General features: G+C 39.4%; 1 protein-coding gene and 2 non-coding genes across 3 annotated transcripts; 2 read left to right on the top strand and 1 right to left on the bottom strand.

The window, feature by feature from the left end:
* Positions 1–1,716: 1,716 nt before the first annotated feature.
* On the top strand, positions 1,717–1,913 carry LOC117620466. Its single transcript, XR_004584802.1, has one exon. It is a non-coding gene; the product is annotated as a U2 spliceosomal RNA (small nuclear RNA).
* Positions 1,914–2,881: 968 nt separating this feature from the next.
* On the top strand, positions 2,882–3,042 carry LOC117620463. Its single transcript, XR_004584799.1, has one exon. It is a non-coding gene; the product is annotated as a U1 spliceosomal RNA (small nuclear RNA).
* Positions 3,043–15,574: 12,532 nt separating this feature from the next.
* Positions 15,575–16,519, bottom strand: LOC117618024 (histone-lysine N-methyltransferase, H3 lysine-9 specific SUVH5-like). Its single transcript, XM_034347654.1, has 3 exons — positions 16,331–16,519; positions 15,863–16,206; positions 15,575–15,770 (listed from the first exon to the last, which is right to left on the bottom strand). The coding sequence occupies exons 1-3, from the start codon at positions 16,517–16,519 to the stop codon at positions 15,575–15,577; spliced, it is 729 nt and encodes a 242-aa protein (XP_034203545.1).
* Positions 16,520–16,781: the final 262 nt, after the last annotated feature.

Raw genomic sequence — 16,781 nt, 5'->3', positions numbered from 1 at the left:
GAAGACTTAATTTCAGAACAAGACAAGTCAACAGATTCATCTACATCCATAAAATTATATTCTTCTGATTCTGGGATTGTGAAGTGAAAGATCTCATAGGGCTTCATAACTCGTATTAATCCTTGGCTTGTGCAATGGCGACTTACTTTCTAGGTTGGAAGTCATAGATGCACGCCCACCTGAAACTAAAACCCAAAGATCCAGAGATGCACGGGGTAGAACATTATGAATCACTGGTAATCAATCCGGATAATGGTGCAGTAATAAGCATCTCTCAAAGTTGAGAGAGTAAACTAAAGGAGAGGCGATTCTGATAAGACAAGTAAACTGACTTCAACTTTTCTCAACCAATCCTCGACCAACCGCTAATAAACATCCCAAACAAATTTTTTCCCCTGCAAAGTAAACCACTAGCAACTGCTCCCAACCGCTCTGCGGTACATTCCCCGCACCACTTCTTTTATAATGTCCATTGGAAAAATAATCTCCCTTACTGCAGTAAAACCCAAGCAAGCAACCTGAAAATTGCCTTGCATAGATCAGTGAAATTAATATGATAACAAACTCGTCACAGCAAACAAGTAACAAATAACTACTTCAAAACAAAAATCTTCCGATCAAATCTGTGAAGGATCAAGTGCAAAATACAACTACCAGAAAGAGAAAAAGCCAATGAAAAAAAAAACAATATGCAAACAACACCTTCGACGGTAAAACCGTGAAGACGATGTGGACGAAATACAAATGTTGCAGGTGAGAAGAGGATGCTTCAATTAAATGAGATGGATGAATTTCGCAACGAAGCATATGAGAATGCGAAGATTTATAAGGAGCAAACAAAAGCATGGCATGACAAACACATAGTGCGCAAGGAGTTTCACGCTGGTCAAAAAGTCATCCTCTTCAATTCGCGCCTCAAGCTCTATCCCGGCAAGCTTCGCTCCCAATGGTCCGGTCCTTATGGAAACCTTCTGTCTCTGAAAATGAGGGGAAATGGGAGAAGGGAGAAAGGGAGAGGGGAGGAAGAACAATGGCTTCCTCCCCCCTTAAAGTGAAAAAGTTTGTAGAGTGTTTTCTTGGAGAGAAGGGGCTAGGGTTTTCATCTTTTATGTCTTGATGAAATTTAGATATTTCGTCAGCTAAGTTTCAATAATTTCTATCTGAAATTAGGATAAAATGAAATTATAGAAGCAAGAGACTTGTAGTTTAAGTTGTTAAAAATATTTACTATGCACATGAAATCCTAAGTTCGATTCCCACTTTTCAATATCGCTTGTATAAATATATATAATAACACCCTACAGACATTTTAATAGGCAACGTGATTTCCCTCCACCATCACCATTATTTCTATCACCAGTCACTAAAACTGTCGCTCTAGTTGTGGCTGCTGCCTCCATCCATCAACGTCGGAGTATATATTCTTGCCACCTCCACTATTGTCCTTGTCCTATGTTTATATTTTTTAAGTGATATTTATTTTATTTTATTTTTTGTCAAACTTCTTCTCCGGACCATCCAATACAGCAATCAAATACAAATTAGGAATTTGACCCAAATGAATGATGTGTTGAATTTGCCTTCACGCACGAGAGGACGAAAGGGATGAGAGAATGTATCAAATATCCTTGCTTTATTTTGTCCCACATCGAACTTGAGAGAGAAACAGCGAAGCAGAAACGCTTATAAAATGCTAAGCACGCATATGTTTAACTGATACCTTTCTCGGCCTTTTGGCTAAGATCAAGTGTAGTATCTGTTCTTATCAGTTTAATATCTGATACGTGGGCCAATGGCCTACACGATATTAAATTAATTTCTTTTAAGGGGAGGGTCCACCACAATAGCTTGCTATTGGGTCTCTCGCGTGTCGCTCAAGTGTTGCACTACAGCATGGGCCTGGCGCACCCTAACAAAGCTAGTTGAAATCTTTCCTTACTTATTTTATTGGGGGCCCAAATTAGAAAAATACCCCATATGAAATGGATTTTAGAAATACATCTAAAATTCATTTACAACATAACAAAAAAGCTTTTAACTTCTTATAAATTACAAAATTGTCATCAATTTCTTAAAACAAGCCCAACCCCAAAATCTCATAAAAATACCCAAAACACTTAATAGGGCATTAAAGTAATTTAATAATTAATATTAAATTCAATAAGACTAGTTGTCATTTTTTGGGTTTGTTTATAGAAATTCAATTGGTATAATTTATTTATAATATTAGTGCTAAAAATAGGTATATCACTAAATATCTCTATTTTATTTCGATTTTCTATTCCCGTGGTGGCCCAAAGTCATGGCCTTTTTTATTTTGTACTCAAAAACATGTCGGCGGTCTCCTCATGGACCATAGAATATACTGGGGGTTTCTATTTATTTTAACTCTGCACCTGACAAAACATACATTTTGATCTCTACACCGAATTTTTTATACAACTTTGAAGAGTAAGTATGATCCTCTTTAAACCAAACTAACCTAAAACATTTTAAAATATTTCTAATTAGAATATTCAAAAGCATAATTAGTAAAATACGGAACGAAAAAAATATAAATAAAAAGATATTGAAAAATACAAATGAAAATTTCCGCCACTATATAATTTATAATAAATACCCTTCAAGCTGTAAATCTTATATATTTCATTTGAATCAGAAGATAAGCAAATCGACTACTCTGTTAGACAATCTGCTCCCTTTAGAATTTGTCACGCAATCAAGTGCAACTTTCAAACGACCATTAGTGAAACCAGTGAAATTGCTTCGCAATACAAGCACAATTAGTAAAACCAATATGCATGTATCCCACATCGCCCAAGTGAAGGCTGGAGGGTTGAGGTGGGCTTGTATAAATACAAAAGGATGAGCATGTGCAAGCATACTTACCTGGACAGGGTCTATGGCCGATCAAGAATGCCCATGTCCTAGGTTGGTGACCTCCACTGCACTTAGGAGGGGTGCCTGCCTATGGTCTCCTCAAGTAGGAGAGCCAATGTCATAATTTGTTGCCGTGGGGACTTGCGTTCGCGCAGCCCCTGTCCAAATTTTAGTGCAATATTTTAAAAAACAGTAATTTTCGTGCCAATCGTATAGCCAATTGTTACTTTTATTCTCAAGGGCAACATTTCTTCCTAGCCAATTGTTATTCTTCCTGTGTAGTTATTTTTCTTCTTTGTGCTATTATTTTGCAAATAGATGTTCTCTGTAGTTTAAAAGTTGTTGGTTGTGTTGAAGTCAAGGCGTACGTGGGTTGGCAATGGGGGGATGGGGTTGGATGTGTGTTGCGAAAAAAGTGGTTGATATGGTGATATTGTAGGTGTGACAAAGTTTTTGGATAAAGGTGAAAATTTTGAGGGTACGGTAGGTTGTGTAGTGTGGGTTGGGGAGTGGAATCAGGTGGGGAGGCAAAGGATAGTGGTAGGGTTGAGTGATAGAAGAATAGGATGTTAACAGTTTAGAAGATGAAGTTTAAGAATTAAGAAAGCTAAGAAAGATGAAAAAGATTCAAGAGAAAATGACATGTTCTGTATATTGATTTCACAGGAATGAATACAATTGTAGTGTCATCAGTATTTTATATCTCAATAACCAAGACTTAACAATCTAACTAATTACAGCTAATACTAACACTACTACATTTTACGATTTGCGCGACGAAGACAATTTCGTCGCGCAGAGTTACATTTAGTCGCACAAACTCAAGCGCCACAGAAAATTCATCGCGCCCAATCTGTCGCGCAAAGATCGTGAAGAAAGACTTTGCGCGACTGATTGTTTCACTCGTCGCGTAAAATTGTGCGACGGTTACCCTTCGTTACACAAAAGGTTCAAAGACGACACAACAGTTCGTCGCACAAACTTATGCGCAACGAAAGAAGGTTCGTCGCCACAACAATGCACGGCGAATAATATTCGTCGCGCAATACGTCTCGTAGACATTTGCGGCACCAAGAGTTCTTCGTCGCGCAATTCGTGTCTACACGTATTGCGCGACGAAATAATGTTGTCGCGCATATCTTTTTGCGCGACGAAAATGTTCGTCGCGCGATACATGTCGTAGACATTTTCGGCACAAAGAGTTCTTCGTCGCACAATTCGTGTCTACACATTTTGCGCGACGAAAAACTGTTGTCGCGCATATCGTTTTTGAGCGACGAAAATGTTCGTCCCGCAAGAATAAATTATATGTATTTAAAAAAATGAATCATTTTTATTTCGTAATATGTAAATTTGCGCGACAAGAAAGATTTCGTCGCGCAAAATTAATATATATAATTATTATTTAATTTTAATATTACTTTTTTATTTTATAAAAAAATAAATTTGGTTTTTTTTTTTTTTGGGTAATAAAATGAAATTCCAATAAAAAAAATGAATTGTAAAGAACAGATTTATTATATAAAATAAATGTACGCTGCAAGAGAAATATTTAAAAAATAATTATGAAAATAAAAAAATAATCAAATAATGTTCCAAAATCTACATTTTCGTCTGGCACATGCGGTTCAGAGGTTTGGGGGTCTACAGGGGCTGTCGTCTAGTGGGGATGCTCGGGATGTACGGGCTCGGAGGTCGGCGCATCAAAATGAGGGACTGGAATGCCGGACTGTGCGAGGGACTGCAGAATGACCAACATCTGACTCTGAAGAGTGGCCACCTGTGCTGTCAAACCAGTGACCTGACTGTTTGACTGCGCTGATGAACGGGGTCTGGGTTCCCTCCGCCTGGCATTCCCCATCCCTCGACAATATGTCCCCGGTCTCCTCCCTACAGCCTGATTCAATGTCACTGTCAAGATCTGAAACCCAGCATCTTGTGGAGGAACCACAGACTTGATCGGAGTATCGGGAGGAAGTTGGGAGGTGGACTCCTGAAGAACTAACTGGCTTCTCTCCACCATCGTCGTCTGTTTAGCATAACATAAAATATAAATTAAAACATTCATATAATAACCTTTAAACTTGAATGCGTAACATAAGAATTAAAATTAAATAATACTTACATGAAGGGACTCGGCCAACTCATTCCCAAGTCGAACATAAAGAGAAGAAAAATATTAATACGAAAAAATAAATTAAGAATAATGAAATATTAAAAATTAAATAAAAATTATTTTATTGTTATTACCTGCCGCCGTGCCTCCATCCTATATGAGAAGGGCCTGGAACCCGAATGATGGAGAAGAGTCTTCTTCTTCCTATTGCCCTTATTGACTTTGACTTTATTCTGTTATACAAAAAATAAAACATATTATTTGAAATTGAAATTAAATATAAAAAATTAAAAAAACATTAGTAAGAAAAATATAATAAATTTGAAATTCATATTACAAATTACCACAAAAGCGGGTGTCTGAAAATGAGCTCAGAGCCACGCCCAACTATCATCCCGCCCCTCAAGCTCCTTCGGGCAACCCTCTTGAAGAGCGACTTGCGGATCATCAAATGCCTCAAAATAGTGGTGCAATTTGCACTTCCACTGTTTGTACCTCTCAGAGAAGAGTCTGTTGACGTACGCAAACGACTCGTCGTCCAGGTCCTCCAAGTTGTAGTTCGTCTGCAATAAATTAATTACATACATTTAAATAATAGAAATATAAAGTTTGAAAGAAAAAGAATTAAAAGGCCTACATACCGACACGTAGCCGCGAACCTCCGTCTTGGTCTCGTCAGGCATCACCGTCCAAGACTTCCATTTCATCGGGCAATGGCTCCGAATGACATGACCAATGTCGTGCGCCAAGCAGCTATGCAACTCCGCCATCGGTGCAGCCAGATGTCGCTCGTCGTATCCGATGTTGATACAACTGTTGGTCACCCGGGTGACCTTCGCCGTCTTCAACTGCCGACACAGCTCTCGGGTATTCTTCTTGGCTGCAAAGAAAGATGACATTAATGTTAAATAAATAACAAATTTTACTATAAAATACACACACAAAAATAAAAACAAAAAGAAAATAAAAAAAATAAAAATAACTGGAGTCTAAGGAAATCTATACCTGGTTGTGACCTCGACGCATCAGTGGATGTGGTGTCAGTGGTGCGGGCGGGCCGATGACGCCGCCTGGCGCTAACAGCTGTGCCACTGATGAAGCTGATGAAGCAGGCGCCTGGGACCTTGCGGGACCAACTGCCAAGTGGTCTATCAGTGCTGGCGCAGTGGCAGCAGATGCAGTCGCAGTGGCAGCAGATGTCGGTTGAGCCGGGGGCTCCGAACTCTACGTAGTCATCACCACCCTACGACGTCTAATCAGGTTTGACATCTGCACAATTTCATTAATACACATACAAAATAATAAAATATACGAATATTTGAAAGTACATACAATTTTATTAAGATTCTTGACCTAGGGTTTGAGAGTTCGGAGTATCCAGGACTCCGATCCACGATCCGTCGAATCCTAGACTATCCTAGAAATACAAGGTACACCATACGTGAGTTTGAGTTCGATCCAACGGTCCGAACATAACAAACCCAGAAATCGCACAATAGGCAAAATCCGTTCGAGACTCCAACAGTAACTAAATTCCAGTCCGAAAACACCTACGCGCTTGTGACAACTAGGGGATTGCACTAGGACCCAATGCATGACTGCTACAGTAACCCACGTGCCACCACACGAGCCGGCAGCGCGTGGGTGTCCAAAGCGATACCAATCGCCGAAAAATTCTAAAAACTAAGGGCCAATGTTCCTACCCTAGGTTCAAAACATCAATGGGAGCCACTCTTGTTCTCGGACCTACCTCGAAAAATGGCCAGAAGTGGCCGGAATTGAAATTCAGAAACCGGCCGAAACTTAGGGTTTCAAATCCACTGCCCTATTGCAACAATTACAGAAATCCTACCCAACCATCAGCTAAAGAATCAAAAATAGGATAGAAATCATACCTCAGGTGTCGGATTTGGTCGCCGGAGGAGAGAGAACGACGGCGGCGTAGATTCAGTGAAAACCAAGGAAATTAGAGCCGCTGGCTCGACAATGACGGCGGGGAAGCTCCGGAGTACCACCATTGTGGCGGCGGGGTCCAAAATCCACTGGGGTAGGGGGCTGAGCTGACGGCGGAGAGAGAGAGAGACTTAGGGCAAAAATACAAGTCCATGGAAGAAGGAGGTCATCGCGTCGTTTCTGAAATTTTATTCGATTTTGCGCGACGAAGAAACACAAGCGTCGCCCAAAATATTTTAATTGACACTTGCGCGGAGACATAAGGATAACTTCCGTCGCGCAATATTGTTAATCCGGCAAAATTTGGTATCAGGGTAGGGTTGCGCAGTTTTTGCACCACGCATAACATTGTATTTCGTCGCGCAATGTTGTCAATCCGCCAAAATTTGGGGTTTAGGGTTTATTGGCAGAGAGATTGCGCGACGAATATCAACAGCGTCGCGCAAGTCTGCTTTCTGTAAACTCGAAAATTTTTTTGACTAAGTGTTCAAGGAGGAATAGGGTGAAATGTTTTCTGCAGGCTTTGTGCTACCAATTAACCTTATTCGTCGCGCAATGTTGTAATACCGCCAAAATTTGGGGTTTAGGGTTTATTGGGCAGAGAGATTGCACGACGAATATGGACAGCGTTGCGCAAGTCTGCTTTCTGTACACTCGAAAAAAATTTGGACTAAGTCTTCAAGGGGGAAGAGGGTGAAAGGGCTTACTGAGATTGCGCGACAACGAAGTCCACGTTCGTCGCGCAAGACTGTTTTCTGCAGGCTTTGTGCGACCAATTAACCTTATTCGTCACGCAATGTTGTAACTCCGCAAAAATTTGGGGTTTAGGGTTTATTGGGCAGAGAGATTGCACGATGAATATGGACAGCATCGAGCAAGTGTGCTTTCTGTACACTCGAAAAGAATTTGGACCAAGTGTTCAAGGGGAAAAATGGTGAAAAGGCTGACTGAGATTGCGCGACGACGAAGTCGACGTTCGTCGCACAAGACTATTTTATGCAAGCTTTGTGCGACCAATCAACCTTATTCGTCGCGCAATGTTGTAATTCCGCTAAAGTGGGGTTCAGGGTTTATTGGGCAGAGAGATTGCATGACGAATATGGACAGCGTTGCGCAAGTCTGCTTTCTATACACTCGAAAAAAATTTGGACCAAGTGTTGACAGCGTTGCGCAAGACTGTTTTCTACAGGCTTTGTGCGACCAATCAACCTTATTCGTCGCGCAAACCCTAAACCCTAAACCGCGGAAACCCTAAACCCGAAACTAGTATTAATGATCCAACCGGCAAACTTGTTTTTTTATACTTCGAGATCGTATACGCCAAAAATCGGAAAAAACAAACATTAAGAGATCAAGTAACGGGACAAAACTTTTCAACGGTTCTAAATGAAAAGTCATGATTTAACGGTTATTTTAACTCCGATTTTTATGGTTTTTTACAGCTACATTTCTTGACCCTATATGAATACAATTACTGAATTTGATCTTCAATTTAAGATGTTTACACTAGGGGGATACCACATAATCTTATGTTATATTTAACGAAAGTATAAGTAAACTATTCATTGTTGGTGAATATATGGTTTTGATGGCATAGACATTCTACGAAAGTAGTTTCAGTAATCCAGCCGTCAAACTTGTTTGTTTATACTTCGAGATCTTAGACCCCAAAAATCGAAAAAAAAAAAAACATTCAGAGATCAAGTAATGGGACAAAACTTTTGAACGGTTATAAATGAAAAGTCATGATTTAACGGTTATGTTAACTCCAATTTTGATGATTTTTTACAGCTACACTCCTTGACCCTATATGAATACAATGAACTAACTCGATCGTCAATTTCAAATATATATGTGTATATATATTATATTATAAAATAATATATATTTGCGCGACGAGAGGAAACCTGTCGTCGCGCAAAATTTCATCGCGTGACTGATGATAGGTTGTCGCGCAATGTTTTAACTTTACGCGACGAGTGTATTGTGGGTCGCGCAAACTTTGCGCGACGAGGTTTAGTTCGTCGCGGAAGGATTTTCATTTTTGAAAAATGTTTGGTGTCAATAATTTTCAAACTTTGTATGAAAAAGGTTTGGATATATTTATTTATCAATGTTTTATAACAAATGTTTTATCATTTTCATTTTGTAAACGTGTTTTGTCAAAAAAAATTTAAAAATTATTATTAAAAGGGTTTGGATATATTGATTTACCAATGTTTTATAACTAAATTTATTTTAATAATGTTTCAGTTGTCCACATATATAAGATTTGGATATAACAACTACATATATTCGAACATTTGTATTACACAAAATCTGTACACTAGCATAATAAAATTACAAAAAAATTCATTATTCATCATCTGAACTATAATAACTTTCGTTATTGTCGCTATCATCACTTTCGGTCTCCCAATCCTCCTCCTCCTCCTCTATAACTACATCACTATCGTTGCTCGGGCCCACTGCAACATCGAACCTTGGAAGATCAATGAGATCAATTGTAATTGACTGAATCGGTATTTCGATTGAAGAAACTCCTTGTATTTGAAACGGTTCTTGTATAACATGTGTATCTTGAAGTGTTTCCGCATCATTTTCCATTGAAGATTCTAAACGTTGGTCAGCCACATTGTCGACGCCGTTGTCAGTTGGGTCTAGTTCTGGTATAGCATACACGTTCCTATGATCCATCTTCTGAACAACTTTCCAACTGCTCCCGGCTTTAAGGTCATCTAGATACACAATTTGTGTTGCCATGTTTGCCAAAATGTAAGGGTCATCATCATACCAAGTTATGTTAATGTTCACAGATAGTAAGCCATGGTCAATTTTAACACTTCCCGGCCTATTTGGGTTGCTATCAAACCATCGACACTTAAACATGATCACTTGGTATCGATCTTTGTAAAGCAATTGAACGACATTTGTGAGTTTGCCATAGAAATCAATGTTCGTACTTTCGCCTCCACCTGGGACATGGACACCGCTGTTTTGCGTACACAACTTGTCATCTCGTGCAGCCCCCAAAAATTTGACGTCGTTAATATAACAACCCGAAAACAATTCAGCGCGAATCGGGCCGAATGCCAAGTTATATAACTCATCACTGTAAGTGGGGAATTCGATGATTTCAACTTATTCACCTAATATAATACAAAACCATTCACATGTTAGTTTGACAAAATTAAATACTACAATTTATATTTGTCAAATACAAAACACTTATAACTTACAGAATCCAAAAACCATTGTGGAAACAATTCACGTTGTTTCTGGGCAACTAAATGTGATGGATGTTCTCGCTTCATCATCTCTTCATGCTCATCTAAGTATGCCATTATCTCATCACAATTGTTCAATACGAACCAATGCGCTACCTCCATGTCATTTCTAGAAAACGACTCTCCTCGTCCAGGATCTCCAAAGGGTCGTGCGCTTTGGGCAAAAACAGAAAGTTTTTCCTTTCTCATACCTCCGTCGTTATTACGCTGAGGACGATTGAAAGCCGTCTCCACATCTTTTAAATACATTCCACAGAAAGTAAACGACTCATATTGAACCCAAGCCTCTATAATTGATCCTTCGGGCTTCGCCCTGTTGCGTACACTTTTTTTCAGCTCGCCGAGAAGCCTGTCAAAATAAAAAGATATGATACAAATTAGCAAGCCTGTGATAATGATGCATACACAAACGATAAGGATTATATACCTTTCTATTGGATACATCCAGTGATAGTTGACAGGACCAGCAAGCAATGCCTCTTCTGGCAAGTGAACCATCACGTGCATCATACTTGTGAAGAAAGCTGGAGGAAATATCATCTCAAACTTGCATAAAACTTAGACAATGTCATGGCGCAACTAAAACATGTTTGTCTTTCGCAATGTTTTTGCCGTCAGTTGGGAAAAAAATCTAGACAACAACATGATTGGCTTCACAACATCTTCCGGCAATAGATGTCGAATACCCACAGGAAGTAGGCGTTGCATAAACACATGGCAGTCATGGCTCTTCAGTCCAGTAAATTTACCCCCGTCAACATTCACGCAACGTGCGATATTAGAAGCATACCCATCAGGAAACTTTACAGACGATACAAACTTTAGAAACTTTTTTTTGTCATTCGGTTTCATAGAAAAGAATGCAAGATCCCTTCTAGCTTTATCACTGTCCCTGTTCATCCATAAACCCCTTCGTATGCCCATTCTTTCCAAATCAAGACGAGCTTTGATTGTGTCCTTTGTCTTGCCCTCGATATCTAGAATCGTGCCCACCAATGTGTCAAATACATTTTTCTCAACATGCATCACATCTAGATTGTGCCTCAATTTGAGTTTCGACCAATATGGGAGCTCAAAAAGCATAGGCTTGTGAGTCCAGTTCATATGTGTAGAAGGTCTGGTCCGACTAACTATTTTTTCGAACGGAGCAAAATCCAAACGGTTAAGCTGTTCCAAGATCTCATCACCGGACCATTCTCTAGGTCTGAGGCGATGCTCTGTGTTCCCGTCGAACTCTTTATCTTTTTCCCGCCACTCGTGGTCCCATGGCAACCATCTCCGATGACCAAGGTAACAAACTTTTCCTGCGTGCCAACCAGAAGTTACATCTTCCTTGCATACAGGACATGCCATATAACCCTTTGTGCTCCACCCAAAAACCATTGCATATGCTGGAAAATCATTCACAGTCCACATAACTGCTGCCCGCAAAGTGAACATCTTCCCAGTTGATTTATCGTACGTGCGAACACCGTTTGTCCATAAATCCTTTAGCTCATCAACCAGCGGCCTTAAGTAAACATCGATTGACCTCCTAGGATCCTCAGTTATCAAAACAGTCATCATCATGTATTCTTTTTTCATGCATTTCCAAGGCGGCAAATTATATGGGAATACGAAAATCGGCCAAGGGCTGTGGTGTTGGTTTAGAACCCCATACGGATTGAATCCGTCAGTGGCAAGTCCCAATCTAACATTTCGGGGATCAGCAGCAAACTCGGGGAACGCTCGATCGAACTCTTTCCATGCCTCCCCATCTGCAGGATGCCGCATCACATCATCGTCTACCCGTTTTTCCTTATGCCATCTCATGTATGTGGCAGTATGCGTCGACATATACAATCGCTGCAACCTAGGTTTCAGGGGCAGATAACGCATGACTTTTTGTGGGATCTTAGTAATTCTATTCTGAGATGTCATTTTGAACATCGACTCATTGCATATAGGGCATGTATCCAACGTTTCATGCTCCTTGTAGAATAACATGCAATTACTTTTGCAAGCATGGATTTTTTCATAACCCAATCCAAGACCATTCAACACCTTCGCGTGTTTATGGTCTTTCGGCAAACAATTGTCCGTCGGAAGCATTCTCTTGAAAACCCCCAAAAAGTAATCGAAACACAAGTTCGACATACGATACTTTATTTTTCCGTGCATTAGCTGTACAATGGCCGTGAGAACGGAAAAGCTCTCGCACCCCGGTTATAACTCTTGGTTGGCATTTTTTAACAGTTTTTCATATTGTTCAAACTCCGCGCTGTCTATTCGTGTAGGCACGTCATCTTCCCTTTCGTGATTGATGTTGGTCGATGCAAATGGAAAAGCATCCTATATAATATCCATGACTTGATCATTAGGATCCACAATATGTTCAACACTATCCATTCTTGTGGTATTTGACGACGAAGCATGGTCTAATTGTTCCCCATGAAGGTTCCAAATGCTATATGTCTCAATCATTCAATTCCTTACTAAATGAAATCCAACATTTTCAATTGTCTCCCACAACGTGTTATTACACCTCCTACAAGGACATCGGATTCTAGTTGCACCCAGGTTGTGTCTACGTGCAAACTCAATAAAATCCTTGATTCCATCCAAGTATTCGTCTGCGCATCTATTCGGGTTCTGTATCCACCTTCTGCTCATAATTCCTGAAACCACAATCACAACATAACAATCACAACAACTTCATACGAAGTTATAATGTCACCTTATGCCTCCGGTAAGGGCCCTATACCATTCGGGAATGCATAGTCCTGTCACGTAACCTACGGCTACATGAGATTAGATTTCGACATGGATGAATTTCGGCAGCATCTCGATACAGTTCTTGAGGGGGGCATAGGTATAAATACCTACGTACCACCCGAAGAACGTACCGAGATGACACCGAAATCTCCACAATCGAAACCTAATCCTGTAGTCGTAGATTACGTGACAATACTATGCATTACCAAATTGTCCAAATCGTGGGACAATTCAAGAATTAATTGGACCGCAATCATGCTTTACGCATCCATGTACGAAATCCAACTAATCTCAAACGGGAAACTAAATGTTACTAAACATAAAAATAAAAGTACGAAGTTAATTTCAATTAACTTCGTACATCACAACACATTGTGCTACGTCACGCACAATTTAACAACATAATATAAATATAACTTCACAAAAAAAATATACACATAACAAACTAACTTTAACATTTTTAGTATATAAAACGAATAAAATACCTTATCAATCGTTCTCCACCAATCGCTAATTACAAATATCCCTAACGAGAACAAAATTAATAGCGTTAGTACGAATTTACATTAATACTTATAAACTAACGACAAAAAATATTTACCCAATGAACGTACTAATTTCCAGCAGAGGCAGCGGCATAGAGGTTGAGAGAGAGGCAGAAAGAAAATTGTTTTGCTTTCTGCCTCTGCAATGGCAGAATTCTGATATGAAGAAGAAGGACTTTGCGCGACGAATCATAAATTTCGTCACGCAAAATGCCGTCGCGAAAAACCATTGTTCCGTCGCAAAAAACGATTTTTTTCTCCACACAAAAACTTGTCGACATAAAACTTTTGTGCGACGCATGATATTTTCATCGCACAAACTTTTGTCGAGCAAAAACAAAATTCTGTCGCGTAAGAATGTACCGACATCAGCTTTACGTGACGAAAACTAATTCGTCCCGCAAAAAAAAAAAAATATCCCCCCTAAATTATTTTGGCTCCAAAATAAAAAAATCCTTCGTTTTCTTACACGACGATAAACGGTTTCGTCGCGCTAAGTTGTCTTTTGCGACGAAACCTGTCGTCGCACGAGTTTTCGCAGCCAATTAACGGGATCGATCCTTGTTTTGTGTTTACCTTTACGCGACGAAGTGTCCCATTGTCGCGCTAGGTTTTCTTACACGATGATTGCTCTCGCGGCGCAAGTGTTTGGTGCCAACAAAAAACCCGGGTTTTTTTTCGCTCACTTTGCGCGACGAATGTGCATATTTGTCGCGCTAAGAGATTTTGCGCTTCGAAAACTTTGGTCACGCAAGTTTTCAATTTTTTGCGCGATGGAACTTTTTTTCCATCACTTTATTGCATTTTGCGCGACGAACTTGTATTCGTCGCGCAAATAGTAAAATGTAGTAATGTAACTAACAACATGTGACAACTTAACTGAATACAAACTAACTAATATTGTTATCATTCCCCCTCAAACGCAACTCTGGATCCTGCTATGGATTTCCAAGTCTCATACTAATACAGTGACTTAAGAAAATAGGACTATGAAGTCCTTTAGTAAACACATCTGCAATTTGCTCTTGAGTAGTCAACATCACTATAAGCTTGTAACTGTAGAATTGTAAAACATTTGAAGGTGGAAATAGGCAAGTCGACCCATGTCCTTCATCTCAAACACAACTCCTAAATCATCAATCATTGTCTAAGAAATGGTGAGGATAGTAGCTGGGTAAAAGTCTTATTTGCTCCTTAAAAAAATATTACGTGCATTATATGTAATCAATTTTGACGGAAAAACTAATATAATTTATGGAAAGGACAAGTGGTGCAACGCGATATCTAATTGATGGATGACTACAACAATTTTTGGGGTTAAGAGACGAAAATTAAAGTGGGGTCTTATTTGAGGGACCATTGTTACAATTTTGCCTAAATTCTGTGTTATTTTATTATCTTATATAAATTATTTTTAGGAATTGGTTAGTAGGTAAGTCTCATAGTAGACACGTCATCAATTAATATATGACCAAATGGTCAACTTAACGGAAGGCTTAAATTGGTCAAATTTGAAAACATTGTGGTGTAAATTGATGAAATTGAAACCTCAAGACCCATATTGAGAATGACTCCAAACCTTCAGAGGTTAACCCTTAAAAATATGTGAAGTTCATGAAAGTCACTCATTAAAAAAAGTTCATAAAAGTCTTTATAAGCATGGATTAAATATTGTCGTTTGCTGTTGCTGCAAATGTGTAGTTCATTTATTATAATATTTATAAAAAAAACAGATATTGACGAGTAGTTTTACATTTGCTATTAGTGTTATATATATGGTCCAATTCTTTTTATATATTTTTGTTCAAGCACAATTAGTGGTCTAAAAATAGTTCCATAAAATATGTGGCTAAGATAAATACTAATTTAAAAATTCTCACTCTTTTTTATACAAGTGATATTGGAAGAGTGGGAACTGAACCTGCTTGCGCTGCGAAATTCTCACTTTCTAGATAAAGAGAGAAAAAAAGCACTTATTCAAATGGAGGAAAATTTTGTTCTGATGAATCTTGAAGATAACTTGATGCTCATGAAGAATTTTAATCATAAGTTAGCTCTTGTTTCGGTGGTATGCTCTTCTTCGCAAATAACATCATGTGTGGCATTCTCACGTCGTCATGATCATAAAGGACACTTTGTAAAAATAGATTAGGAGAAGGACTACTATGATTGACAAATCTTCCCACTTCCCCATGTTGTGTGGCATCAATGACAAAGACGTCTGCCCCAGTAGAACTTTGTAACATAAGAAAAAAGGCATGTTGAGAAGAAGCATCTCGAAAAGCACTGCCTATTCTTTGTTTACTTTCTTTATCTTGAAGGATTACTCTACGTATTCACATACAAAACTCCCATGTGGAATATACGATCTTGATCTAACACCCCATCCTTTTGATTTAGTCCCAAACACCTCAAGATTAAACTGAATGCCATGTTGGCTAATGCCATTCTTCATCACACAAGGACGTGACTTCGATTCTGGGTAAATGATATTGCATATGTAATTGAAAGATGGAGGGCTCTCCTTATTTATGGCATTGACGACGCGAATATGCATCTTCTCTTTCCCTTCGGATATGTCGTTTTTACAAACAATATCCTTTGGAACCATAAGCTTTTTCGACTTCTGCGAAACTTGTCCCCATGTGATTATTGGTTGTCTCGGTATCCTCTATCAACAAAAATTTAAACACAAATTTGCCAAATTCTTCTCCTTCTTGCCAAAAATGGTCTACTTTGCAGAGACCATCGTAAACATAAGTTGTGAAAGAACTTCTCTTAGCACGTGTACCCACCTCAAAACGTTTAAAGCCACGAATTACCCTTACATGAGTTTCTTCTTCCTTGCTATTCTTTAGTGAAAGGTTTTCACGTACAAGTCTTTGATCCTTTGGCTTTTTCCTACAAACCCAACCCATTCCATGCCCCCATTCCATGCCCAACAACCTAGCGCCCCCAGTTCCCCACCCCTCTAGCGGACTCATAGCCTCACCAACCCCCAGCCCCTCCGTCTCTCTCTCTTATGTAAACCCTTAAAAACAATACCAAACTCTCTCACGAAAGAACCAGAAACCGACCCAATGGCAATCTCAAGCCAGCTCCTTTCTTCACTGGTGGAACAAATCCCACTCATCTAGAACTTCATGGGCCTTAATTAGGGCCGAGCTCTAGAAGCTCCAGGCCCAGCTCACCGACTTCACCGACTTCCCAACCTCCGCCTCTCACCCTCTCTCCCTCCACCTCTCT

This window comes from Prunus dulcis, chromosome 2 (genome assembly GCF_902201215.1).
Source record: "Prunus dulcis chromosome 2, ALMONDv2, whole genome shotgun sequence".
Classification (NCBI taxonomy): domain Eukaryota; kingdom Viridiplantae; phylum Streptophyta; class Magnoliopsida; order Rosales; family Rosaceae; genus Prunus; species Prunus dulcis.
This window is presented reverse-complemented; position numbering and strand designations above follow the sequence as displayed.